This window comes from Aegilops tauschii, chromosome 2 (assembly GCF_002575655.3).
Source record: "Aegilops tauschii subsp. strangulata cultivar AL8/78 chromosome 2, Aet v6.0, whole genome shotgun sequence".
Lineage (NCBI taxonomy): Eukaryota > Viridiplantae > Streptophyta > Magnoliopsida > Poales > Poaceae > Aegilops > Aegilops tauschii.
The window spans coordinates 390,321,516-390,347,743 of record NC_053036.3 but is presented as its reverse complement, the minus strand read 5'-3'; the positions used below and the strand labels follow the sequence as shown (position 1 = coordinate 390,347,743).

General features: G+C 44.8%; 2 protein-coding genes, 4 non-coding genes and 1 pseudogene across 6 annotated transcripts; all 7 read left to right on the top strand.

Annotated features, from left to right (window-relative positions):
- The first annotated feature begins 11,361 nt into the window (after nucleotides 1-11,361).
- On the top strand, nucleotides 11,362-15,143 carry LOC109759589 (uncharacterized). The gene is made up of 2 exons (XM_045233088.2): nucleotides 11,362-11,620; nucleotides 14,714-15,143. The coding sequence occupies exons 1-2, from the start codon at nucleotides 11,545-11,547 to the stop codon at nucleotides 14,926-14,928; spliced, it is 291 nt and encodes a 96-aa protein (XP_045089023.1). The 5' UTR covers nucleotides 11,362-11,544; the 3' UTR covers nucleotides 14,929-15,143.
- On the top strand, nucleotides 12,119-12,225 carry LOC120975162 (small nucleolar RNA snoR103). The gene has a single exon (XR_005770992.1). It is a non-coding gene; the product is annotated as a small nucleolar RNA snoR103 (small nucleolar RNA).
- LOC120975161 (small nucleolar RNA snoR103) lies at nucleotides 13,044-13,150 on the top strand. Its single transcript, XR_005770991.1, has one exon. It is a non-coding gene; the product is annotated as a small nucleolar RNA snoR103 (small nucleolar RNA).
- Nucleotides 13,809-13,914, top strand: LOC120975169 (small nucleolar RNA snoR103). The gene has a single exon (XR_005770996.1). It is a non-coding gene; the product is annotated as a small nucleolar RNA snoR103 (small nucleolar RNA).
- LOC120975163 (small nucleolar RNA snoR103) lies at nucleotides 13,987-14,091 on the top strand. Its single transcript, XR_005770993.1, has one exon. It is a non-coding gene; the product is annotated as a small nucleolar RNA snoR103 (small nucleolar RNA).
- On the top strand, nucleotides 14,159-14,280 carry LOC120975164 (small nucleolar RNA snoR103; annotated as a pseudogene).
- A 593-nt stretch (nucleotides 15,144-15,736) lies between the features above and the next one.
- LOC109759580 (protein disulfide isomerase-like 5-2) lies at nucleotides 15,737-18,782 on the top strand. The gene is made up of 5 exons (XM_020318407.4): nucleotides 15,737-16,042; nucleotides 16,828-16,931; nucleotides 17,018-17,388; nucleotides 17,556-17,863; nucleotides 18,179-18,782. Exons 1-5 carry the CDS (start codon nucleotides 15,836-15,838, stop codon nucleotides 18,425-18,427), a joined length of 1,239 nt encoding a protein of 412 aa, XP_020173996.1. The 5' UTR covers nucleotides 15,737-15,835; the 3' UTR covers nucleotides 18,428-18,782.
- Nucleotides 18,783-26,228: the final 7,446 nt, after the last annotated feature.

Below are 26,228 nucleotides of genomic sequence, written 5' to 3'. Positions count from 1 at the left end.
GTTCAATATAAACCTTTAATATATTCCCAAAACTTTACGGATTCCATTTTGACCTCTAAGTTTAACACTGCTTTTTTAGTGATATTCAATAATACTTGATATATACGTGTTGTAGATATTGTTATTTCCAAAAAATAATGCATTAATGCTTAATGCTCTTCTGTGTGTGATTGGTTGGTGGGTGATATATGCAAGGTCAAAAATATTACGTGTGTTGTTTGATAAATTTGTTGGATATATAATATTATTATATTTGCTTGTCCCGTAGCAACGCACGGGCATCAAACTAGTTTGTCTCAAAACCTCAGATTGGTACCTGTGGGTTGCTAGTAGTGTTGATTACTCCTTGTAGTTGATGCTAGTTGGTTTATTCGGTGGAAGATCATATGTTCATATCCTTAATGATATTTATTACCCCTCTGATTATGAACATGAATATGCTTTGTGAGTAGTTATGTTTGTTCCTGAGGACATGGGAGAAGTATTGTTATAAGTAATCATGTGAATTTGGTATTCGTTCGATATTTTGATGAGATGTATGTTGCCTTTCCTCTAGTGGTGTTATGTGAACGTCGACTACATGGCACTTCACCATGATTTGGGCCTAGGGGAAGGCATTGTGAAGTAATAAGTAGATGATGGGTTGATAGAGAGACAGAAGGTTAAACCCTAATTTATGCGTTGCTTCGTAAGGGGCTGATTTGGATCCACATGTTTCATGCTATGGTTAGATTTATCTTAATTCTTCTTTCGTAGTAGCGGATGAAGGAAATATGCCCTAGAGGCAATAATAAAGTTGTTATTTATATTTCCTTATATCATGATAAATGTTTATTATTCATGCTAGAATTGTATTAACTGGAAACTTAGTACAAGTGTGAATACATAGACAAAACAGAGTGTCCCTAGTATGCCTCTACTTGACTAGCTCGTTAATCAAAGATGGTTAAGTTTCCTGACCATAGACATGTGTTGTCATTTGATCAACGGGATCACATCATTAGAGAATGATGTGATGGACAAGACCCATCCGTTAGCTTAGCATAATGATCATTTAGTTTTATTGCTATTGCTTTCTTCATGACTTATACATGTTCCTCTAACTATGAGATTATGCAACTCCCGAATATCGGAGGAACACCTTGTGTGCTATCAAACGTCACAACATAACTGGGTGATTATAAAGATGCTCTGCAGGTGTCCCCGAAGGTGTTTGTTGGGTTGGCATAGATCAAGATTAGGATTTGTCACTCCGTGTATCGGAGAGGTATCTCTGGGCCCTCTCGGTAATGCACATCACGATAAGCCTTGCAAGCAATGTGACTAATGAGTCAGTTACGGGATGATACATTACAGAATGAGTAAAGAGACTTGCCGGTAACGAGATTGAACTAGGTATGATGATACCGACGATCGAACCTCGGGCAAGTAACATACCGATGACAAAGGGAATAACGTATGTCGTTATGCGGTTTGATCGATAAAGATCTTCGTAGAATATGTAGGAGCCAATATGAGCATCCAGGTTTCGCTATTGGTTATTTACCGGAGATGTGTCTCGGTCATGTCTACATAGTTCTCGAACCCGCAGGGTCCGCACGCTTAACGTTCGATGACGATTTGTATTATGAGTTATGTGTTTTGGTGATCGAGGTTTGTTTGGAGTCCTGGATGAGATCACGGACATGACGAGGAGTCTCGATGGTCGAGAGGTAAAGATTGATATATTGGAAGGTTATATACGGACACCGGAATGGTTCCGAAGAAGATCGGGGATTTTTTGGAGCACTAGGAGGTTACCGGAACCCCCCTGGGAAAGTTAATGGGCCTATTGGGCCATAGTGGAGGAGAGTAGGCAGGCCACACGAGGTGGCGCGCGCCCCCCTTGCCCCAATCCGAATTGGACAAGGGGACGGGGCGCGGCCCCCCCTCTTTCCTTCTCCCTCTCCCTCCATTCCCTTTTCCCCCTCTCCGTTGGAAGGAAAGGGGGGGCGAATCCTACAAGGAACGGAGTCCTAGTAGGACTCCCCCCTCATGGCGCGCCCCCCTTGGGACGGCCTCCTCCTCTCCCCCTCCTTTATATACGTGGGCAGGGGGCACCCCAAAGACACAACAGTTGTTTCTTAGCCGTGTGCCGTGCCCCCCTCCACAGTTTACCACCTTGGTCATATTGTCGTAGTGCTTAGGCGAAGCCCTACGCAGATCACATCACCAACACCGTCGCCACGCCGTCGTGCTGACGGAACTCTCCCTCGACCCTCTACTGGATCAAGAGCTCGAGGGACGTCATCGTGCTGAACGTGTGCTGAAGACGGATGTGCCGTACGTTCGGTACTTGGATCGGTTGGATCGTGAAGACGTTCGACTACATCAACCGCGTTAACTAACGCTTCCGCTTTCGGTCTACGAGGGTACGTGGACACACTCTCCCCGCTCGTTGCTATGCTTCTCCTATATAGATCTTGCGTGATCGTAGGATTTTTTTTGAATTACTGCATTCCCCAAAAGTGGCATCGGAGCCAAGTCTATGCGTAGATGATATGCACGAGTAGAACACAAAGAGTTGTGGGCGATAATAGTCATACTGCTTACCACCAACATCTTACTTTGATTCGACGGTATTGTTGGATGAAGCAGCCCGGACCGACATTACATGACCACGTTCATGAGACTGGTTCTACCGACGTGCTTCGCACACAGGTGGCTAGCGGGTGTCTGTTTCTCCAACTTTAGTTGAATCGAGTTTGACTACGGCCAGACCTTGTTGAAGGTTAAAACAACACACTTGATGAAAAATCGTTGTGGTTTTGATGCGTAGGTAAGAACGGTTCTTGCTAGAAGCCCGTAGCAGCCACGTAAAACTTACAACAACAAAGTAGAGAACGTCTAACTTGTTTTTGCAGGGCATGTTGTGGTGTGATATGGTCAAGACGTGATGAGATATAAATTTTTGTATGAGATGACCATGTTTTGTAACAGTTATCGGCAACTGGCAGGAGCCTTATGGTTGTCACTTTATTGTATGAAACGCAATCGCCATGTAATTGCTTTACTTTATCACTAAGCAGTAGCAATAGTCATAGAAGCAATAGTTGGCGAGACGACAACGATGCTACGATGGAGATCAAGGTGTCAAGCCGGTGATGATGGAGATCATGACGGTGCTTTGGAGATGGAGATCAAAGGCACAAGATGATGATGGACATATCATGTCACATATTTTGATTGCATGTGATGTTTATCTTTTAATCTTATTTTGCTTAGTTCGGCGGTAGCATTATAAGATGATCCCTCACTAAATTTCAAGGTATAAGTCCCTGAGTATGCACCGTTGCTACAGTTCGTCGTGCCGAGACACCACGTGATGATCGGGTGTGATAAGCTCTACGTTCACATACAACGGGTGCAAGCCAGTTTTTGCACATGCAGAATACTCAGGTTAAACTTGACGAGCCTAGCATATGCAGATATGGCCTCGGAACACTGAGACCGAAAGGTCGAACGTGAATCATATAGTAGATATGATCAACATAGTGATGTTCACCATTGAAAACTACTCCATCTCACGTGATGATCGGACATGGTTTAGTTGATATGGATCACGTGATCATTTAGATGCCTATAGGGATGTCTATCTAAGTGGGAGTTCTTAAGTAATATGATTAATTGAACTTTAATTTATCATGAACTTAGAACCTGATAGTTTTTGCATGTCTATATTGTTGTAGATCAATGGCCCGTGCTACTGTTCCCTTGAATTTTAATGCCTTCCTAGAGAAAGCTAAGTTGAAATATGATGGTAGCAACTACACGGACTGGGTTTGTAACTTGAGGATTATCCTCATTGCTGCACAAAATAATTACGTCCTGGAAGCACCGCTAGGTGCAAGACCCGCTGCAGGAGCAACTCCGGACGTTATGAACGTCTGGCAGAGCAAAGCTGATGACTACTCGATAGTTCAGTGTGCCATGCTTTACGGCTTAGAATCAGGACTTCAAAGACGTTTTGAACGTCATGGAGCATATGAGATGTTCCAGGAGTTGAAGTTAATATTTCAAGCAAATGCCTGAATTGAGAGATATGAAGTCTCCAATAAGTTCTATAGCTGCAAGATGGAGGAGAATAGTTCTGTCAGTGAACATATACTCAGAATGTCTGGGTACCACAACCACTTGACTCAACTGGGAGTTAATCTTCCTGATGATAGTGTCATTGACAGAGTTCTTCAATCACTGCCACTAAGCTATAAAAGCTTCATGATGAGCTATAATATGCAAGGGATGGATAAGACAATTCCCGAGCTCTTAGTGATGCTAAAGGCTGCGAAGGTAGAAATCAAGAAGGAGCATCAAGTGTTGATGGTTAACAAGACCACTAGTTTCAAGAAAAAGGGCAAAGGGAAGAAGGGGAACTTCAAGAAGAACGGCAAGCAAGTTGCTGCTCAAGTGAAGAAGCCCAAGTCTGGACCTAAGCCTGAAACTGAGTGCTTCTACTGCAAAGGGACTGGTCACTGGAAGCGGAACTGCCCCAAGTATTTGGCGGATAAGAAGGATGACAAAGTGAAAGGTATATTTGATATACATGTTATTGATGTGTACCTTACTAATGCTCGTAGTAGCGCCTGGGTATTTGATACTGGTTCTGTTGCTCATATTTGCAACTCGAAACAGGGGCTATGGATTAAACGAAGATTTTCTAAGGACGAGGTGACGATGCGCATGGGAAATGGTTCCAAAGTCGATGTGATCGCCGTCGGCACACTACCTCTACATCTACCTTCGGGATTAGTTTTAGACCTGAATAATTGTTATTTGGTGCCAGCGTTGAGCATGAACATTATATCTGGATCTTGTTTGATGCGAGACGGTTATTCATTTAAATCAGAGAATAATGGTTGTTCTATTTATATGAGTAATATATTTTATGGTCATGCACCCTTGATGAGTGGTCTATTTTTATTGAATCTCGATTGTAGTGATACACATATTCATAATATTGAAGCCAAAAGATGCAAAGTTAATAATGATAGTGCAACTTATTTGTGGCACTGCCGTTTAGGTCATATTGGTGTAAAGCGCATGAAGAAACTCCATACTGATGGGCTTTTGGAATCACTTGATGCTTGCGAACAATGCCTCATGGGTAAGATGATTAAGGATCCGTTCTCCGGAACAATGGAGCGAGCAACAGACTTGTTGGAAATAATACATACTGATGTATGCGGTCCGATGAGTGTTGAGGCTCGCGGCGGGTATCGTTATTTTCTGACCTTCACACATGATTTGAGCAGATATGGGTATATCTACTTGATGAAACATAAGTCTGGAACATTTGAAAAGTTCAAAGAATTTCAGAGTGAAGTGGAAAATCATCATAACAGGAAAATAAAGTTTCTACGATCTAATCGTGGAGGTGAATATTTGAGTTATGAGTTTGGTCTTCATTTGAAACAATGTGGAATAGTTTCGCAACTCACGCCACCTGGAACACCACAGCGTAATGGTGTGACCGAACGTCGTAACCCTTCTTTATTAGATATGGTGCGATCTATGATGTCCCTTACCGATTTACCACTATCGTTTTGTGGTTATGCTTTAGAGATGGTTGCATTCATGTTAAATAGGGCACCATCTAAATCCGTTGAGACGACACCATATGAACTTTGGTTTGGCAAGAAACCTAAGCTGTCGTTTCTTAAAGTTTGGGGCTGCGATGCTTATGTGAAAAAGCTTCAACCTGATAAGCTCAAACCCAAATCGGAGAAATGCGTCTTCATAGGATACCCAATGGAGACTGTTGGGTACACCTTCTATCACATATCTGAAGGCAAGATATTCATTGCTAAGAATGGATCCTTTCTAGAGAAGGAGTTTCTCTCGAAAGAAGTGAGTGGGAGGAAAGTAGAACTTGATGAGGTAATTGTACCTTCTCCCGAATTGGAAAGTAGTTCATCACAGAAATCAGTTCCAGTGATTCCTACACCAATTAGTGAGGAAGCTAATGATGAAGATCATGAAACTTCAGATCAAGTTACTATCGAACCTCGTAGGTCAACCAGAGTATGTTCCGCACCTGAGTGGTACGGTAATCCGGTTCTGGAAGTCATGTTACTAGACCATGACGAACCTACGAACTATGAGGAAGCAATGATGAGCCCAGATTCTGCAAAATGGCTTGAGGCCATGAAATCTGAGATGGGATCCATGTATGAGAACAAAGTGTGGACTTTGGTTGACTTGCCCGATGATCGGCAAGCCATAGAGAATAAATGGATCTTCAAGAAGAAGACTGACGCCGACGGTAATGTTACTGTCTACAAAGCTCGACTTGTTGCGAAAGGTTTTCGACAAGTTCAAGGAGTTGACTATGATGAGACCTTCTCACCCGTAGCGATGCTTAAGTCTGTCCGAATCATGTTAGCAATTGCCGCATTTTATGATTATGAAATTTGGCAAATGGATGTCAAAATTGCATTCCTTAATGGATATCTTAAAGAAGAGTTGTATATGATGCAACCAGAAGGTTTTGTCGATCCTAAAGGTGCTAACAAAGTGTGCAAGCTCTAGCGATCCATTTATGGACTGGTGCAAGCATCTCGGAGTTGGAATATATGCTTTGATAGTGTGATCAAAGCATATGGTTTTATACAGACTTTTGGAGAAGCCTGTATTTACAAGAAAGTGAGTGGGAGCTCTGTAGCATTTCTGATATTATATGTGGATGACATATTATTGATCGGAAATGATATAGAATCTCTGGATAGCATAAAAGGATACTTGAATAAGATTTTTTCAGTGAAAGACCTTGGTGAAGCTGCTTATATATTGGGCATCAAGATCTATAGAGATAGATCAAGACGCTTAATTGGGCTTTCACAAAGCACATACCTTGATAAAGTTTTGAAGAAGTTCAAAATGGACTAGTCAAAGAAAGGGTTCTTGCTTGTGTTACAAGGTGTGAAGTTGAGTCAGACTCAATGCCCGACCACTATAGAAGATAGAGAGAAAATGAAAGTCATTCCCTACGCCTTAGCCATAGGTTCTATCATGTATGCAATGTTGTGTACCAGACCTGATGTGTGCCTTGCTATAAGTTTAGCAGGGAGGTACCAAAGTAATCCACGAGTGGATCACTGGACAGCGGTCAAGAACATCCTAAAATACCTGAAAAGGACTAAGGATATGTTTCTCGTTTATGGAGGTGACAAAGAGCTCGTCGTAAATGGTTACGTCGATGCAAGCTTAGACACTGATCCGGATGACTCTAAGTCGCAAACGGATACGTATTTATATTGAATGGTGGAGCTGTCAGTTGGTGCAGTTCCAAGCAGAGTGTCGTGGCGGGATCTACGTGTGAAGCGGAGTACATAGCTGCTTCGGAAGCAGCAAATGAAGGAGTCTGGATGAAGGAGTTCATATCCGATCTAGGTGTAATACCTATTGCATCGGGTCCAATGAAAATCTTTTGTGACAATACTGGAGCAATTGCCTTGGCGAAGGAATCCAGATTTCACAAGAGAACCAAACACATCAAGAGACGCTTCAATTCCATCCGCGATCAAGTCAAGGAGGGAGACATAGAGATTTGCAAAATACATACGGATCTGAATGTTGCAGACCCGTTGACTAAGCCTCTTCCACGAGCAAAACATGATCAACACCAAGACTCCATGGGTGTTAGAATCATTACTGTGTAATCTTGATAATTGACTCTAGTGCAAGTGGGAGACTGAAGGAAATATGCCCTGGAGGCAATAATAAAGTTGTTATTTAGATTTCCTTATATCATGATAAATGTTTATTATTCATGCTAGAATTGTATTAACTGGAAACTTAGTATATGTGTGAATACATAGACAAAACAGAGTGTCCCTAGTATGCCTCTACTTGACTAGCTCGTTAATCAAAGATGGTTAAGTTTCCTGACCATAGACATGTGTTGTCATTTGATCAATGGGATCACATCATTAGAGAATGATGTGATGGACAAGACCCATCTATTAGCTTAGCATAATGATCGTTTAGTTTTATTGCTATTGCTTTCTTCATGACTTATGCATGTTCCTCTAACTATGAGATTATGCAACTCCCGAGTACCGGAGGAACACCTTGTGTGCTATCAAACGTCACAACGTAACAGGGTGATTATAGAGATGCTCTACAGGTGTCTCCGAAGGTGTTTGTTGGGTTGGCATAGATCAAGATTAGGATTTGTCACTCCGTGTATCGGAGAGGTATCTCTGGGCCCTCTCGGTAATGCACATCACAATAAGCCTTGCAAGCAATGTGACTAATGAGTTAGTTACGGGATGATACATTACAGAATGAGTAAAGAGACTTGCCGGTAACGATATTGAACTAGGTATGATGATACCGACGGTCGAATCTCGGGCAAGTAACATACCGATGACAAAGGGAATAACGTATGTCGTTATGCGGTTTGACCGATAAAGATCTTCGTAGAATATGTAGGAGCCAATATGAGCATCCAGGTTCCGCTATTGATTATTGACTGAAGATGTGTCTCGGTCATGTCTACATAGTTCTCGAACACGTAGGGTCCGCACGCTTAACGTTCGATGACGATTTGTATTATGAGTTATGTGTTTTGGTGACCGAAGTTTGTTCGGAGTCCCGGATGAGATCACGGACATGACGAGGAGTCTCGAAATGGTCGAGAGGTAAAGATTGATATATTGGAAGGTTATATACAGACACCGAAATGGTTCCGAAGAAGATCAGGGATTTTTTGGATTACTAGGAGGTTACCGAAACCCCCCGGGAAAGTTAATGGGCCTATTGGGCCATAGTGGAGGAGAGGAGGCAGGCCACAGGAGGTGGCGCGCGCCCCCCTTGCCCCAATCCGTATTGGACAAGGGGAGGGAGCGCGACCCCCCTCTTTCCTTCTCCCTCTCCCTCCTTTCCCCTTTCCCCCTCTCCGTTGGAAGGAAAGGGGGGCGAATCCTACTAGGAACGGAGTCCTAGTAGGACTCCCCCCTCATGGCCCCCCCTTGGGCTGACCTCCTCCTCCCCCCTCCTTCATATACGTGGGCAGGGGGCACCCCAAAGACACAACAGTTGTTTCTTAGCCGTGTGCGGTGCCCCCCTCCACAGTTTACCACCTTGGTCATATTGTCGTAGTGCTTAGGCGAAGCCCTGCGCGGATCACATCACCAACACCGTCGCCACACCGTCGTGCTGACGGAACTCTCCCTCAACCCTCTACTGGATCAAGAGCTCGAGGGACGTCATCATGCTGAACGTGTGCTGAACACGGATGTGCCGCACGTTCGGTACTTGGATCGGTTGGATCGTGAAGACGTTCGACTACATCAACCGCGTTAACTAACGCTTCCGCTTTCGGTCTACGAGGGTACGTGGACACACTCTCCCCGCTCGTTGCTATGCTTCTCCTAGATAGATCTTGCGTGATCGTAGGAATTTTTTTGAATTACTACATTCCCCAACAACGGATGCTTGCGAGAGTAGTTAATCATAAGTGGGAGGCTTGTCCAAGTAAGAACAACACCCAAGCACCGGTCCACCCACATGTCAAACTATCAAAGTAACGAAGCGAATCATATGAGCATGATGAAAACTAACTTGACAATAATTCCCATGTGTCCTCGGGAGCGCTTTGCTTTATATAAGAGTTCGTCCAGGTTTGTCCTTTGCTACAAAAAGTATTGGGCCACCTTGCTGCACTTTTGTTACACTTGTTACTTGTTACCCGTTACGAATTATCTTATCGCACACCTATTTGTTACCGATAATTTCAGTGCTTGCAGAGAATACCTTACTGAAAACCGCTTGTCAGTTCCTTCTGCCCCTCGTTGGGTTCGACACTCTTACTTATCAAAAGGACGACGATAGATCTCCTATACTTGTGGGTTATCAACAGTTCAGTTTTTACGCCCACGAGCGGGCAAAACGCCGGCAGCGGATCCCTCGCCAATATATTGGCGCACTAGCTATTGGCAGGACGGGTGCGGGTGTGATCCAAACAGCCCCATAACGACAATGGTTGAGGAATTGCTTGACACAGAGAATGGGAATTGGGATATGCATGCAGATGCATGCTGAAAAATTTGTTGAGCCAGATGTGTGCATGATCACTATAATCCTAGTTGGAAGAGCATATGAGGACATGTGGGCGTGGCACCCATACATGCTGGGAAATTTCTTCGTCATGTTAGCTTACAAATTGATTTTGGAACTCATACGAGATATTGAATCAACCTCGAACTCGGGAGGACCGGATAAGATTTTTTGGAAGAAATTGTGCCGGAACTCGTACCCCCCGAAGTATGGATTTTTTTGGTGGCGTGTGATTAAGGTTTTGTCCCTTCCATATCATCAAAGGTATATTGAGCAGATCATGTTTTGTTAAGCTTGCAGACAAGATGAAACAACAAGACATGCTTTTTTTAGTGTACATGGGCTAAATTGTTATAGCATGAGATCATACTCGCTGCTTCTATAAAACTGGCAGTCCTACACCCTGAAACTTGGTTGTGGACAATGTCGAGGGGATCAAGGAGACATAAGCTGACACATGTACTTTTTTATGTGGTTGTTGTATGCTGGGCAATTTGGTCAGAAAGAAATGCAAGACCACATGAAGAGAGCTCCCGAACCATCAAGCAGCCTGTCAAATGGGCTTGGATGTGGTGAGTGACCTGGCTGAAACAGACAAACAAACAACTTGTTAGAGCTATTAAAGGTCCCGTGTGATGGAAACTCCTGTCGTGTCATTCTTAAAGATCAATGTTGGTGCCTCTTTTATGAAGAAACTCACCATGGAGGCATGGGTTAGAGGAGTTCGTGACCATTAGGGCAAACTTATCTCATGCATAGGGCCTCTGATACGATGATGGGTGCTCGACAATGGCCATGGAGGCGTTTGCATTCCCGGACGATGTCCACCTTACTCCTGATTTGAGAGATAGAAAGGTGATAACTGAAACTGATGACCAATTAGTGGTAAATTGGTGGAACACTCGAAGTGCCGATTGCTCGGAGATGGGTACTATCTTGAAGGAAATTCAAGAGCTTTGCAGGAATTTTGAGGAATTTCGCCTTTGTCTTTACGGTGTGGGAAGCTAATGAACTAGCACATCTTTGCGATAAACAGTGTAGTTCTAGGAGACATTGTATTTGGATTAATTATGTCCTGGATTTTTCTCACGGATTGTGTGAGAAAGTAGTGTAATCCCACTATTTCATCAATAAAGCTCTTGATTCATCAAAAAAAAAAAAAGCCATACGAGGAAAAAGAGTGCCGAGCATCATTTTTGCCTATTCAGCCCATCTAGGCCCATGCATGGATAGGACCATTTCCAAGCCAGGGTTCATCGCCCACCGTTCGCCGCGAATCATCTCACAAGCCTGGAGGCCCAGCGAGAGTCACTGGCCATCCCACGCTCCTCGCAAGGGCACAACCCTCGAAAGCCGAGTCCCAACAGATCGGTTAAATCACCCCCAAAACGCACCCACCACCACAACTCCGGCGGCGGCGACCAGACGAACACGAGCACCAAGGCGATGGCGACTGCTCTCAACCGCGGCCTCCGCTCCGGGATCCGCCTCCTCGCCACCGGCGCCGAGGCCTCCAAGCCAGGCAAGGACCCCCCCCCCCCCCCCCCCCCCCTCCCACTCTCCCTCCTCTATGATCTGATTGGGGTTTGAATGATGCGATTCGCGTCTCCGGCTGTTTACTTCTGCCCATCTGGAATGATGTGTATCTGCGCAGCGGTAGATCTGCTCGACCCGTGGAAATTACTCGGAATCTGTAACCGTAGTACCGGGCTGTTTTGGGATCGTTAATATAAAATGGTTCGTCATAGGTTAAAATGGTCCCTCAGATGTGGATATGGCTGTGGTTTTCGATTGAATTGGTTATTATATAATCAGTTTTTTACATTGTCCTTCTTTGATGGATGGATCCAGCGACTAGCCTTGTCAGGAATGAATATGGGTGGGGAGTACTAGATCGACTGAAACACAATTTGTCTACCATTTTATCATCCATGTACTGACGAGCTACACCGATAACTTAGACTGTTAGTTATGATGATATTGTAACAAAATTTGATTGTAATGTCTATTTCTTGGCAAGCCGCATGAGTTGCGTATTGCTGTAAATATGGACAAAGAATGATGTTGATGAAATTTAGGTGAGTATCGTGTGAGTTGTAGGTGCTCATAAAGGATCATCATACATGTTCTTAGAGACAAGAACCAGACGAAGTATGTTTTGGAACTACCAGCCCTCGCTTTCTTATGGGCAACTTTGTATTTTTTGTTGGTTCATCTCTATGCATGAAAAACAGGAAACAGAGTATTATTTCAATACTTATCTTTCGACAAGGAAAATATTATACATATTTTATGGCAATTAATCCTATTTCCTCGTCAGTTACAGTCGTATGTGTATGCTGCATGAGTTGCAACCATCTTTTGTTCCCAATAAAAAACATGCAATTTTCTTACGGCAGTGTAATAACTTCTATCATAATTTTTAGTGTTTAATTCTTTGCAAGCCACATGAGTTGTGTCTTGCTGTAGATAGGGAAAACGACTAAAATTTATGGAATGCACATGAGAATCATTATACATGCATTCTAGGAGACTAAAAAGAATACTGCCTAATATGTTTCTTAACTGCCAGCTTTAACCAAATCACTGTGAAGCTTAATGGCAACCTTGTACTGCTAGTTTTCTCATCTATACACGGAAATTAAACCTAGCCTGCAGAGAGTTTAATGCTAAAATATTACTCTTGTTATGACTCTGATATGGCTGTGGTTTTCGATTGAATTGGTTATTATATAATCAGTTTTTTACATTGTCCTTCTTTGATGGATGGATCCAGCGACTAGCCTTGTCAGGAATGAATATGGGTGGGGAGTACTAGATCGACTGAAACACAATTTGTCTACCATTTTATCATTCATGTACTGACGAGCTACACCGATAACTTAGACTGTTAGTTATGATGATAGTGTAACAAAATTTGATTGTAATGTCTGATTCTTGGCAAGCTGCATGAGTTGCGTTTTGCTGTAAATATGGACAAAGAGTGATGTTGATGAAATTTAGGTGAGTATTATGTGAGTTGTAGGTGCTCATAAAGGATCATCATACATGTGTTCTTAGAGACAAGAACCAGATAAAGCATGTTTCTGAACTACCAGCTTGTCATTTTTCTAATGGGCAACTTTGAATTGCTTGTTGGTTCATCTCTATGCATGAAAAACAGGAAATAGACTCAATTTTTAATACCTTTCTTTCGGTGAGGAAAATATTATGCATATCTTATGGTATTTAATCCCATTTCCTGCCCGGTTACAGTCTCCTAATTATGTGTATGCTGCATGAGTTGCAATTATCTTTTGTTCCTAATAAATTAAATAATAAAATGTGTATTTTCTTACGGCATTGTAACAACTTCTGATCATAATTTTTAGTGTTTAATTCTTGGCAAGCCACGTGGGTTGTGTCTTGCTGTAGAAAGTGAAAAAGACTAAAATTTATGAAATGCACATGAGAATTACGGGAGTGGCAGGTGCTCCTGAAAGAACATTAAACATGCATTCTAGGAGACTAAAAAGAATATCGTGTAATATGTTTCTTAACTACCAGCTTTAACCAAATCACTTTCAAGCTTACTGGCAACCTTGTACTGCTAGTCTGCTCATCTATACGCTGAAACTAGTTCTAGCCCGCAAAGAGGTTAATGCCAACATATTACTCTTGTTATGACACTGTAACCCTTTTTGCTCATCTGTATTCTAATACTTGGTAGGCTGTTTGATTTGCGCTTAGTGTTAACATGGACAAATAATATGGTTGATGGAATTTAGGTGATCATCATGCGAGCCACGGATGCTCATACATGACCATCACACATACACTTGGGAGACTAGTAGTGTGACATGGTACTCTTAACCCTTTTTGCTCATCCATGTCCTAATTCTTGGTAGGCTGCATGAGTTGCTTTCTACTGTAAATATGGACAAATAATAAGATTGATGGAATTTAGGTGAGCATCATGTGTCATAGATGCTCATAAAGAACCAGCACACATACACTTTGAGACTAGTAGTGTGACATTATACTGTAACCCTTTTTGGCCCATGTCCTAATTCTTGGTAGGCTGTGTGAGTTGCTTTCTGCTGTAAATATGGACATATAATAAGGTTGATGGAATTTAGGTGAGCATCATGTGACATAGAGAGTAGTAGAATTTAGATTCTCATGAAGACCCATCACACATACACTTGGAGAGTAGTAGTAGGATTCTGGCATATCATCAAGATTCACCAGGCTTTTGGTGCTCTTGGTTTCTGTTTGTTGTCGTGTGCTTTACATAGCCTCTTATTTGTGTGTTTTAGAAATAATTATTGATTTGTTTTGGACTTCTATTGCTGTTAGTATTCCTTCTGTACTTTAAATGACAACGCTGGACAGGACTTTTGTCAGAACTTACTGATTATGCTCTAAAATATCAGTAAGGATACTAACGCAGAATTCTTGGCATAAGGCCATGGACTCATGGATCATTATAAACACTCATAGAGGTGACTGCAGCAATGTAGTATGAAAATGTAAAGAAGTGAAGTTTGCTGTGGTAGTTTGTTAGTTGTGGGGATTGAATGAGCTGTCAACTCTTTTCTACATCTCTAAATTCGCTTCTTTGTGTGTGCATCAGCTTCACGTGGATTCCATGCTACCGGCGTGAAGAGGATGTCAGGGCACGGCCATGATGAGCCATACTACCTCCACGCCAAGCACATGTACAACTTGCACAGGATGAAGCATCAGAAGCTGACTGCATGGACTTCGGTGCTGGGAGCCGTAAGCATTGGTATCGGTGTCCCGGTCTTCGCGGTCGTCTTCCAGCAAAAGAAGACCTCCTCCGGATGAGCTCACATACCCTCCCAGGGCCTACTTATTGGACCTATTTTGAATTTAGCATTTTGTGAAAGCCAAAGCTGTGGAGAAACTGTAAGCTCGTTTGCTCTTCACTTGACTATTGTTGTTTCGTGTTACTCCATTTGCTCTTAGCAGATGATCTGAATCTGTAAGCTCGTTTCTTTACGGCACTGCTTTCTGTTAATAATACAGTGGCTTGAACTTTCCAGGCTGTGGAGAAACCCTGCAGTGTGATCCAATTGTTGTTTGCGTTCCTCTTGGCACCTGTTGACGCCTCTTTTGCACTTCGCATCACTTTATATGCTGTCAGATAATGATTGTGTAGTTTGGTACTCCTATTATCTGGCGAAAATTGCTCAAATCATGTCTGATGGATTCTTGCCGGAAATCGCAAAGTGTAAAATTGCAAGATGGCGAAAGAGGCGGATTCAATCTTTCAGCTCTGTTTAATGTTTGTGTGGTGGTATAAGCTTGCACTTCGGCTTGGTACTTGTTGGCTTATGTTGTACTGATGATGAAATAATTTTGTTTTTGAGCATGAAGTATTTTTTAATTCAATTGGCAAGTGAGGTAAAACATGAGAGCTAAAGTTGTACTAAATCTGCGACAATTAACTTGGATTGGAGGGAGTAGATGTTTCATTTGGCGTTGCAGCGGACTATGGGGCCTAACAAATTGCTCCTACTCATTTCAAGATCAGGAAAGAAAAAATAACTTAGGCCGACATGGCTCATCAAGTGCGAATTTGCGTCCCTCTTTTTCAGAAGAGGAAGGGGCATAAATGAACTTTTCCCCAATAAACCCCTTCTTCCATCAAGACAGACAGACAGTTCCGTGGGCACCAGAACCACCCCTTCCGTTCAGACGCGGCGGAAGATCGAATCGGCCGCGCACGCCGATGGCTCCTCCGCCGCCGCCGCTTCCTCTCCTCCTCCTTCCCCTCCTCCTGCTGGCGGCCTTCTCCGCCGCCGAGGAGTTTCCGCGCGACGGGAAGGTGATAGACCTGGACGACAGCAACTTCGAGGCGGCCCTCAGCTCCATCGATTTCCTCTTCGTCGACTTCTACGCGCCATGGTGCGGCCACTGCAAGCGCCTCGCTCCCGAGGTACTGCCGCTACTCGGCCTCACACCCTGTTACTTGCTACTGCTATCACTAGTCCCTAGTGATGTGGTGCGACTTGAGTTGTTTCGACTGTTCATGGTGCGAATTGAGATGCAGCTGTGGATCTCGCCAATTGCGCGAGTTCTATGGAATTAGGTTAATCGAGCGTTTCGGATCGCAAGTCATTACCGGGATCTCTTGGAACTCTAGCAGGTTAGCGCGAGGATAGGGGGAGAGCGTACAAAATGAAATTTTATTTTAGGATTCGTACGAGGCGACCTAAATGTTAAGTGGACCATGAAATGTCACGCGCCATCACCTCAATTAAGGTAGATTACTATATGGAAGAACAGAAATTGGTGTAGCTGCACACAAGCCTTCTTGATCTTTTCAGCCTACCATAGACTGGTATAGGGTATGTTTGGTTCATGACATAGCACGCCCTACCAAAATTTGCCAACCATTGGCTAGAGATTCCTTGACCCTTTGTTGGACAAAGTTTGGCAAGATTTGTAAAGAGAATGTGTGGAGAGTTGGCAAGATTCCATTGGCATCCCAACCAATTAAGATCCAAAGAAACATGGGCTGCCAACATTTTGGTACGATAAAGGTTGGCACCAACCAGACCCAGACCCAGACCCAGACCCATAGGTGTATCAAGATGTTTCTTTCTTGACCTTAACTAGATCTTCAAATTTTACATTTGCTTATTTGAACTGTTATAAAAGCAGGGAACTTTGGAGTGTCTGTCTTGTAGGACTTAAGACTGAGAAAATAAACTGTTGCAGTTAGATGAAGCTGCACCGGTGTTGGCGGGATTGAGTGAGCCCATCATGGTTGCCAAAGTAAATGCTGACAAGTACAGGAAGCTTGGATCAAAATATGGAGTGGAGTAAGTGTTCCGCCCATAACTAGTCTAGGTTTAGAGATTTGTACATGCTATCATTATGATGTTCTTTATTTTTCTTCTGAATGCAGTGGGTTCCCTACTCTAATGCTCTTTATACACGGGGTCCCTATTGAATACACCGGTTCAAGGAAAGCTGACTTGCTTGTCCGCAATCTTAAGAAGTTTGTTGCGCCTGATGTTTCTACTCTCGAGTCGGATTCTGCAATCAAGAGCTTTGTTGAGAATGCCGGCACAAGCTTTCCGATGTTCATCGGTTTTGGGGTCAATGATTCACTGATTGCTGAATATGGAGGAAAATACAAGAAAAGAGCATGGTTTGCCGTCGCAAAAGATTTTTCTGAGGACTGGATGGCGACATATGATTTTAATAAGATCCCAGCATTGGTTGCAGTTCATCCAAAGTATAATGAACAAAGTGTGTTCTATGGCCCATTTGAAGGTAATTGTTAGGAAACATTATTTTATTCCCTCCTTATGTCTAACATTCAACAGTTTCTAGTTTCTTGAATCTGAGTGGTAATTTGACTAAACATGTAGACACTTTTTAATATCTTATCATCCCATGTTTATGAGGCTAGTAAATGCGCGATCTTGTTGTGTACACAGGACGTTTCTTGGAAGATTTTATAAGGCAATCGCTGCTGCCTTTGACTGTCCCCATCAACACCGAGACACTGAAATTGCTGGATGATGATGACAGAAAAGTTGTCCTCGCAATTTTGGAGGATGACTCAGATGCAAATTCTACGCACCTGGTAAAAGTTTTGAGGTCTGCTGCTCATGCGAACCGTGATTTGGTGTTTGGATATGTTGGAGTCAAACAATGGGAGGAGTTTGTGGAGACTTTTGATGTTTCCAAGAGCTCACAATTGCCAAAGCTGCTAGTGTGGGACAGAAACGAAGAGTATGAACTAGTAAGTCTAACACTTACCTCAGTAATCTATTCTTCTTCCAGCTACCAGCATCCTAATGAAACCACCTTTAGTGTATCACTGTTCATCAGCATGCTTATATTGGTTATATCGTATTTGGTAGAAGCGATATGTTTAGTCCTTTCATATTTATATGGTATTTTAGAAGTTTGAAAAATAGATATAGAGGTATGGTTAAAAATATTGAAAAGAAACACGGAAGTGTGTTTTTTTAACCTGCTATGTCTGCTTAGCTTGTCAGCATCCATTTTATAGTTCGTCATGTCGTGTAAGTGACTAAAAATGCTTCTTGCGAAGGTGGAGGGTTCAGAAAAGTTAGAAGAAGGCGACCAATCATCCCAATTAAGCCAATTCCTCGAGGGATATAGAGCAGGGAGAACAATAAAGAAGAAAGTCAGTGGGCCTTCCTTCATGGGTTTCATGCACTCTCTTGTCAGCATGAACTCGTTATACATTCTCATGTTTGTTGTTGCTCTTCTCGGTGTCATGATGTACTTTGCTGGCCAAGATGATACTCCTCAGCCAAGACGGGTTCATGACGAGTGATAGCTTCTTGCATGAAAAGAAGGTTATCAACAAGGAGTTCTAGCCCGGAGGTCGTATTGCCACCTTTGAACTGTTGTTAGCCCTGAAGAGGTCAGGTTTTAGTGGTTGCTTGTGATGTTCGCCGTTTCTCTGTCAGCAATCATCAGGTCCTGCATTTTCTCTGCCCCCGTTTCTGTTTGTTGGTTAGAGCTTAGCAACTAGCCCCCATGTAAAGCTAGAAACACTTCCTAATTTTGCCACTTGTGTGGACATGTTTTTATTTATTTTATTGCAAGGGTTATATGGTGTATCATACTCTGCCAAACTTTTGTACAACTGAACTGATACAAGTATTAATAATGTGTGAATTGTGATCCGCTCTGTTCTTCATTTTGTCACTGAAACGGGCCCTTCTGTCCAGATTTTTCGTTGTTTGTTTTGTCAACTCTTCAGCAATGCGAAGATGAGTATTACAGTATCAGGTTTAGTTCAACACTAGAGTTTCCGGCTGGATATGTATTGCAAGATCAGTCATCAATGAATAGATATGTACTCCCTCCGTAAATGCTCTTATATTTTACTGAGGGAGTATTAAACATCCATGTACTTGTTTCATGACGATGCAGAATAAGAACCTATGTTTCTGTTGAATGGAATGGGCAATTGCCTTTAATTTTATTGGCTGAGTAAAAAAGGCTTAATTTTTTTTCCTTGGCTGAGATATGCAGCCAAGTCTGAATGCACATTTTTGTTTGCCTTAACATGTACTCTGTTTTCCTTTTTTTGCCTTAACATGTCCTGTTTGGTCCTGTCTGTAAGCTTGTTTTGTGCGGTAACCCACTTCTGAGCCCAGGCTCGTCTGCTCTGTGAAGCTATGCTCGTTACTTTCCCTAAAAAAAACTATGCTCGTTACTTGGAAGGGAAAAGTCCATGTGGCGTGGATTCTCTGACTTCGTACAGCCAAGTTATGGCTACATTAGCCTAACTTAGCCTCGCTCAGCCGTTGGATAAAAATAAACAGGCCGTGCAAAAAAGGGTAGAGTTTGTGGTATCACGTTCTTTTGTACCTGCAACACTGGGAGTGTATCCCTTCTGTAACGCCTCATTTAGACCGTTCCTGTTTAATCCAATGGCTAAAATGCGAACAAAGTCAGACTTGCTCTTTGAAGTCAGATAAGTAATCCACAGCGCACTCTGAACTATCATAGACTCGTCCCATAATACTAGTGTCAAAAATGCTATTATATTATGAGACGAAGGGAGTAGTTTCTACCGTATTAGTGGTACCCACACATACACAACCGGCAAATCTCGAAAGGCCGTGACCTGACTTTTTTTTTGAAACGCGGGGCAAAGGATATGCCCCTTTTCATTAATTAAGAGAGGAAGAAGTCTGACAAGGTTATATGAAGAGAGAAAATAAAAGACCCCCAACAGAGAGTGCACAGCACAAAAACGCTACTCTCATGGCAGAACGTGCCCCAAATGTTTCGCACCGCAGTTGCCCAAAGTCGCCACTCTTTGGATGGTGCGAAGAAGGATGATTGGGAGTGCAGAGTTGCTTCGAAAGACCCTTGCATACTAGCATAGTGAGGGAAGGCATCGCCCTTCTTCTATGGATTCTCTGGATGGAGACCATGTCGAACCACCAATATTTGATGCTCCTATAGTTTGCCCAAACGAGACATCCAAGCTGACAAGTTGAAGCCAGTCCTTCATCAAACTCCATAGTCTCAGCGTGTAGCGACAGTTGAAGAAAAGGTGCTCGACACGCTGCAACCTGAAAAACTGTGTTGCGCGGAATGGCCTTTTGGGTTCATCGTCGAGATCATTTTCAGTCTGAATCAGCCGTGCGCGGTCGAGGATGCCTCTACCCACCCGAAGCAACAGCCACTGGTCCGGTGAGTTCTCTCGCATGCATCCTCTGCAGCAGCAGCAGCGGTAGCAGGGTGGTTCGATCGCTGATGGACTGCGATCGATCTGGGACCGGAACTGACGCGACCACTTGTCGACCTGCCGGGCTCGTCCTAATGCGCGCATACATACACCCTGCAGACTAAAAGCGTCTCCATCGACCCAAGGCACAATGCAATGCACGTAGACTAGCCTACGAACAATGAATGAAGGAAATACGGCCCGGAAAAGTGCATGCCCATGACCTGTTCGAGAAGGCACCGTGCGTACGGCTTGGGTCTCCGTTGTTCCGAGCCTTAATTAGACTTCCACAACCACTGGCCTAGTAGTAGTAGGAAGAGGCCAATTGCGAGAGCCCCCGAGACGAGAGGTGCCTTGCGCCGCAGGACGAGCACAGAGGATGGACTGGCAACTGGTGAGCGCCGTTGCCGGTGCATCGCGTTCTCTGTATGTGTACTTGCATGGCATCGAGGGCTAGCGCGCGGTGTACGTACTGTGCCAGTGCCGTCGAATCTAAATCGTGATCGATCATCGATGGCATCGACCGCGTGCCGGGGCCGGCGGTCGCTGTCCCGCGCCCGGTGATCACCAGCTAGCGCGAACGCGGCGAACGGTTGCGACTTGCGTACAGCACGTAGCATGAAGCCCAACAACCACGCCGATCTCTCCTCTTCCCGATCGAGCGCGACCAGACTCGATCGCCGGTCGAAACGAATCGTGAGCTCATTCTCCTGTTCCATGGAGAAGATCAACGTACGGTTCTCGTGGTGTGGTCGTGCACGAGTCCTTCCAGTCCAGTGGGTTAGTCTATCCAGGTTACTATGTTTACTTTAACGCCTGTTCAACCCAGCGCAATGATGCATTCTTCCGACTAATCATGCATCGCTCCTGGAACCACGCACGTAACCGGACGGAGCGACGTTTTCCTGAAAAGGAATTCCACGTTGAACAGGCAATGCAAGGCACGGATCGCCGTCGTGCTCGTTCGGCGGCAGGGGCCCACCGCGACGGGTGGGTTCCCGGACAAAGAGGCAACAAAAGGCGCTCGCCGGTCAAGAGGCTGTCACAGTAGAAGCCAGCAGCGTACTACGACCTTCCACGTAGCCGGACCGATCCCGATCCCGATCCCGATCTGCGTCGGTCTCTCGCCGCGCGCGGGGCAGGCGGCGGACGGACGGTGCACACCGGGACACGCTCTTCCCGTGGCCGCGGGTGGCTGGCTGGGGCCAAACGGTTGCAAGGATCCGGCCGGTGTCTCCCCCGCTCTGGGAAATCATCCTTTCCTTTCCTTCCCCTTCTCATGACGATCACGATTCACGAACATACTATAACAGCTACAACTACAGTAGTATCTTGCTCTTTCTTCGCATGGGTCCAGGGAACATCAAAAGTTAACGATTTTTTTTTTTTGCGGGTGAAAAGTTAACGATTGTTAACAGTCCCATCGAGACAACCTCAAGAGCAAGGTAAGCGTCGCTTTCCTTCCATAATTAGCTTAAGTAAGTACGTTTTTTCTTTAGAAAACGAGGATGCACCCCCGGCCTCTGCATCTGGACGATGCATACGGCCACTTTATTAATTATTAAGCACAGACGACCTTACAAAGTAGTACATCAGTAAGCCTGAAGCCACCATCTAGGCAACATCTGTCGCTACTCCTACCCCTTGATGCAGTGGTGCCGAATGTCCGAGCCTAATACCAAACAGACATCGCACCAAATCCTAACATCTAATGCCGGATGCCCCATCCTAGCCATATACCGGGACTGGGTCACACGCCGGTCCGGCGCACTCACCAAGGCTGCCGCCGCCTTCTTCCATCGATCCATCTCCAGAGTAGGTACTGACGCACAGACCTTGCTAGGCCTGCCGTCGACGCCACCCTGGCGCCAGACAGCTCGACCACCCTGCGCTCGTCCATCTAGCCGCGTCCGTCGTCGATATGCAGCTGCACCATGTCGCCACCACTCGTCGTCAATGACGCGGTAGATACAACGCCGCACCACCTGGCAACCTCCACACCATCGCCGCTGCTGGAACTACTCGGATCCCACCATCCACAACATCTCTCCCCCGAACAGCAGTTCCTCCCAAGACGGCGCCTCCATGGAGGATACGACGCGCAGGACGCTGCCGCCGCCCAATCCAGACTGAATTTTAGGCTTTCGTCCCGGAGGGGTTTGGGGGTGGATAGGGGGACCTCGGCTTCGCCTCCAGGAAGGGTAACGGCGTCAAGTGACGTCGCCGATGCCGTGCCGAACACGCCGACCAAAGTTTCCTCCGGTCCCCATCCTATGCCACCAAACCTCCGTGTACTCCGGATCCGGCAAGCCACGATCCGAAACCTATGAAGATGAAAGAGCCATGGAGCTCAACCCACCAGAAAGGAGGATCGAGAAGAACTCCTTGTAGATCTCCAGACGCCGAATCCAACAATCCGACGTGGCCAGCGACGATCATCACCACCCCGCGGCGGCCGACGGAGTCTGAAGACAAGATCTAGATGGATCCGATCTGGATCCGGCGGCACCCGCGACCACCGGTCAGGCCAACGCAGCCACCACCTCACGACACGCAGGTCGCCACTGCCGTGCCGCGCATAACGCCGATGGGAGACCCGCCCGCCGCGCCGCCGGACCCCACGTTTGCCCGACGTTCCTCTGGATCTCGCTGTCCTGCGCCAGCCAAGACGAGGAGGATGGGGAGAAGCCCCGCCGCCGCCCAGCCGGCCAGGCTTCGCCCGGCGGCGCTATGGACGGCGGCGAGGAGGGGGAGAGGAGGAGGAGAGTCGAGGGGCGGCAGCTAGGGTTTTCCCCCGGTTCGCCCGCGGGGGCGACGCGAGGGGCGGGTGCGTGGGCGTCCGCCAATCTCTTAAGTAAGTACGTACTGCCAAAAGATCAATCCTGCTCACGCAGTGGTTCCCGTCTGCACCAACCCCGCATTTTCATCCAACCAAAAATCAGAGGCCGGCAGGCTGGCCAACTGTGTCTCCTTGATCCGTAATTTGTGTGACACTGGATGTGGACCCACGAGGCAATGAGTATCACGTTGGAAAATGGCACTGAATGTGAATCCAGTGTGGCCATGAGTATACATCACATCGTAACACACATTATTAATCTTTTTTCGAACGATCACACGCATTTTTAATTTAATTGTTTGTCAAACCTAAATTTTGAAATATGTGAGCATTTTATACGAGAAAGAACCGAGAGGGCGCTAGATATGCCGCGGTTAGAATCCGGCCATTTCTTGCACTAGTAGCAGTTGCGTTTTGGACTCGACAGTTCCCTGCAAATGCAAATCCACAGGTCTCTGAATATGCGGCTCCATCTGTATCTCCTGCATTCAATTGCAGCGTATCATGGATAACGGTTCTTCCCGCTTCTTCTTGGAAATGATTTGTGTTTCTTTTTCAACAATGATTTAGGAGTGATATGTTTCTTCTCTTCTTTCTGTGTGCCTCTCGTTTGCTCGAAGCCCACGCGATGTGACATGCACACAATTATTCAGTTGGATTGTGCACAAGAATTAAGCAAGCAATAATACGTGATGTGTGCTGCACCCTGATCATGTATGTATTTGAGATCATGCATCAAACAACGTAGCAAAAGACACTAACACAATTCCGGACGCAATTGTTCTGTGCATTCGCTGTTGATTGCTTACGGGAACGGGAAAGAAGAGTCTGACGTTGATTTTTTTGGGCGACTTGTGATTATCGATCCCTTATGCGCATTTGCTACCTTAAAGTTTTAAAATGTTTGACGCGTGTAGAAAGAATAAAGAGGGAATGGGTGAAATTGTTGATTTATTGCTTCAGTCTCATGGGCAGGAGTACATGATCCTCTTGGAGTACAAGACAAGCTAGAACAAATCCTAGTCTATACTATATTTTCCTAAACAATCACGATACTCAACATCCTTTCGCAGTCACAACGGTAGCGACGCAGACAATGAGACTGGAGAAGAATTCGAAGATAAGCCGACGGACATCCCCCCACATTCGTAACAATCAATGCATCGCGGGAGTCGTGATTGGAGTGGGAACCGATGAGGTTGCTCAAGCAAGGCGGTAGCCCTTTGTGCCGATGTCGATGTAGCCGAGAACGTAGGGTGGTGCAACCTTCGTCGAGGTAGCCGTGCAAGGGACGTTGTGGTCGATGTCAAGTCGGGGTGACCGGTGTTGAGGTAGTCATCGTGGAGCCGCGGGAGCAAAGAGGCGCCGAGTCAGTCATGGGAACTCGAGGTGCGTGATACGTCTCCAACGTATCTATAATTTATGAAGTATTCATACCATGTTTACAACAATTTTATATGGTTTTGGTATAATTTGAATGAAACTAATATGAACTGAAGCTGTTTTCAGCAAAACTACCATGGTCTCGTTTTTTGTGCAGAAATAAAAGTTCTTGAAATGGACTGAAAATTTATGATGATTTTTTATGGACCAAAAGAGACCCCAAAGTTTCGTGGGAGGGCTAGAAGACCCACGAGGACGCGAAAAGCTCGCTAGGTGCGCCCTACCCCCAAGGAGGGGTGAGCGAGCATGTCTCTTCCTCGTGGACCCCCTTGACGTGAGACCGACAACAAAAATTCCTATAAATACCCAAACCCCCAGAAAGAATCCTAGATGAGAAGTTGCGCCGCCGCAAGCCTCTGTATCCATGAAGGCTCAATTAGGACCCTGTTTTGGCACCCTGTCGAAGGGGCAAATCATCACCGGAGGCCATCTTCATCATCCCGGCGGAACCATGATGAGGATGGAGTAGTTCACCCTCGGGGCTGAAGGTATGTACTAGTAGCTATGTGTTTGATCTCTCTCTCTCTCTCTCTCTCTCTCTCTCTCTCTCTCGTGTTCTTGGTTTGACACGATCTTGATGTACCGCGAGCTTTGTTAATATATTTCGATCTTATGGTGTTCTTACCTTTCTACCTTCTTATGATGAATTGTATCTTTTCCTTTGAGGTTTTGTTATGTCGGATTGAATCTTTTGGATGTGAGAACGCTTGATGTATGTCTTGCGATGGGATATCCCTGGTGACAATGGGATGTTCTATTGATTCACTTGATGTATGTTTCGGTTATCAACTTGCGGATTTCCGTGGTGACATTGGGGTAATCTATGCATAGCGATCGATACGTGTTTTCATATTCCTTTCTCCGATAGAAATCTTAGGGCACTCTTTGAAGTTCTTTGTGTTAGATTGAATATTATGAATTTGAAGTTGTTTGATGCATATCATATAATAAACTCACGGATACTTGTGGTGACATTCGAGTATCTAGGTGACATTAGAGTTAGTTGATGTGTATCATATGGTGCTATTTTAGTACGAACTCTAGGGTTGTTTGTGACACTTATAGGAATAACTCGATGGATTTATCAAAAAGAATAACTATGAGGTGGTTTCGTACCCTAAAATCAATTTCATCTTATGTTCTCCGCGATAGGAACTTTAGAGTGATTCTTTGTTGCGCGTTGAAGGATGATACGTCTCCAACGTATCTATAATTTTTGCTTGTTCCATGCTGTTATACTATCATTCTTGGATGTTTTACAATTATTTTATAGCAACTTTATATCATTTTTTGGGACTAACCTATTGACATAGTGCCCAGTGCCAGTTGCTGTTTTTTGCTTGTTTTTTACTTCGCATAATATCAGTACCAAACGGAGTCCAAACACAGCGAAACTTTTTGAAGAATTTTTCTGGGCCAGAAGACACCTGATGGGCCAAAGAAGTACCAGAGGGGGGCTCCGAGGGGAGCATAACCCACCAGGGCGCGCCCAGGTGGGTTGTGCCCACCTCGGTGGCCTCCCCCACCGCCTCTTCGACCTATAAATACCCAAATATTCCAGAAACCCTAGGGGAGTCGAGGAAAAACAATTCCAGCCGCCGCAAG

Bases quoted from the DNA above. Each gene is read 5' to 3' on its own strand.
- LOC109759580 (XM_020318407.4), top strand. From the start codon at position 15,836: ATGGCTCCTCCGCCGCCGCCGCTTCCTCTCCTCCTCCTTCCCCTCCTC. The intron at 16,043-16,827 runs GTACTGCCGCTA...AAACTGTTGCAG, and splicing joins GCAAGCGCCTCGCTCCCGAG to TTAGATGAAGCTGCACCGGT. The intron at 17,864-18,178 runs GTAAGTCTAACA...CTTCTTGCGAAG, and splicing joins GAAACGAAGAGTATGAACTA to GTGGAGGGTTCAGAAAAGTT.
- LOC109759589 (XM_045233088.2), top strand. From the start codon at position 11,545: ATGGCGACTGCTCTCAACCGCGGCCTCCGCTCCGGGATCCGCCTCCTC. The intron at 11,621-14,713 runs GCAAGGACCCCC...TGTGTGCATCAG, and splicing joins CGCCGAGGCCTCCAAGCCAG to CTTCACGTGGATTCCATGCT.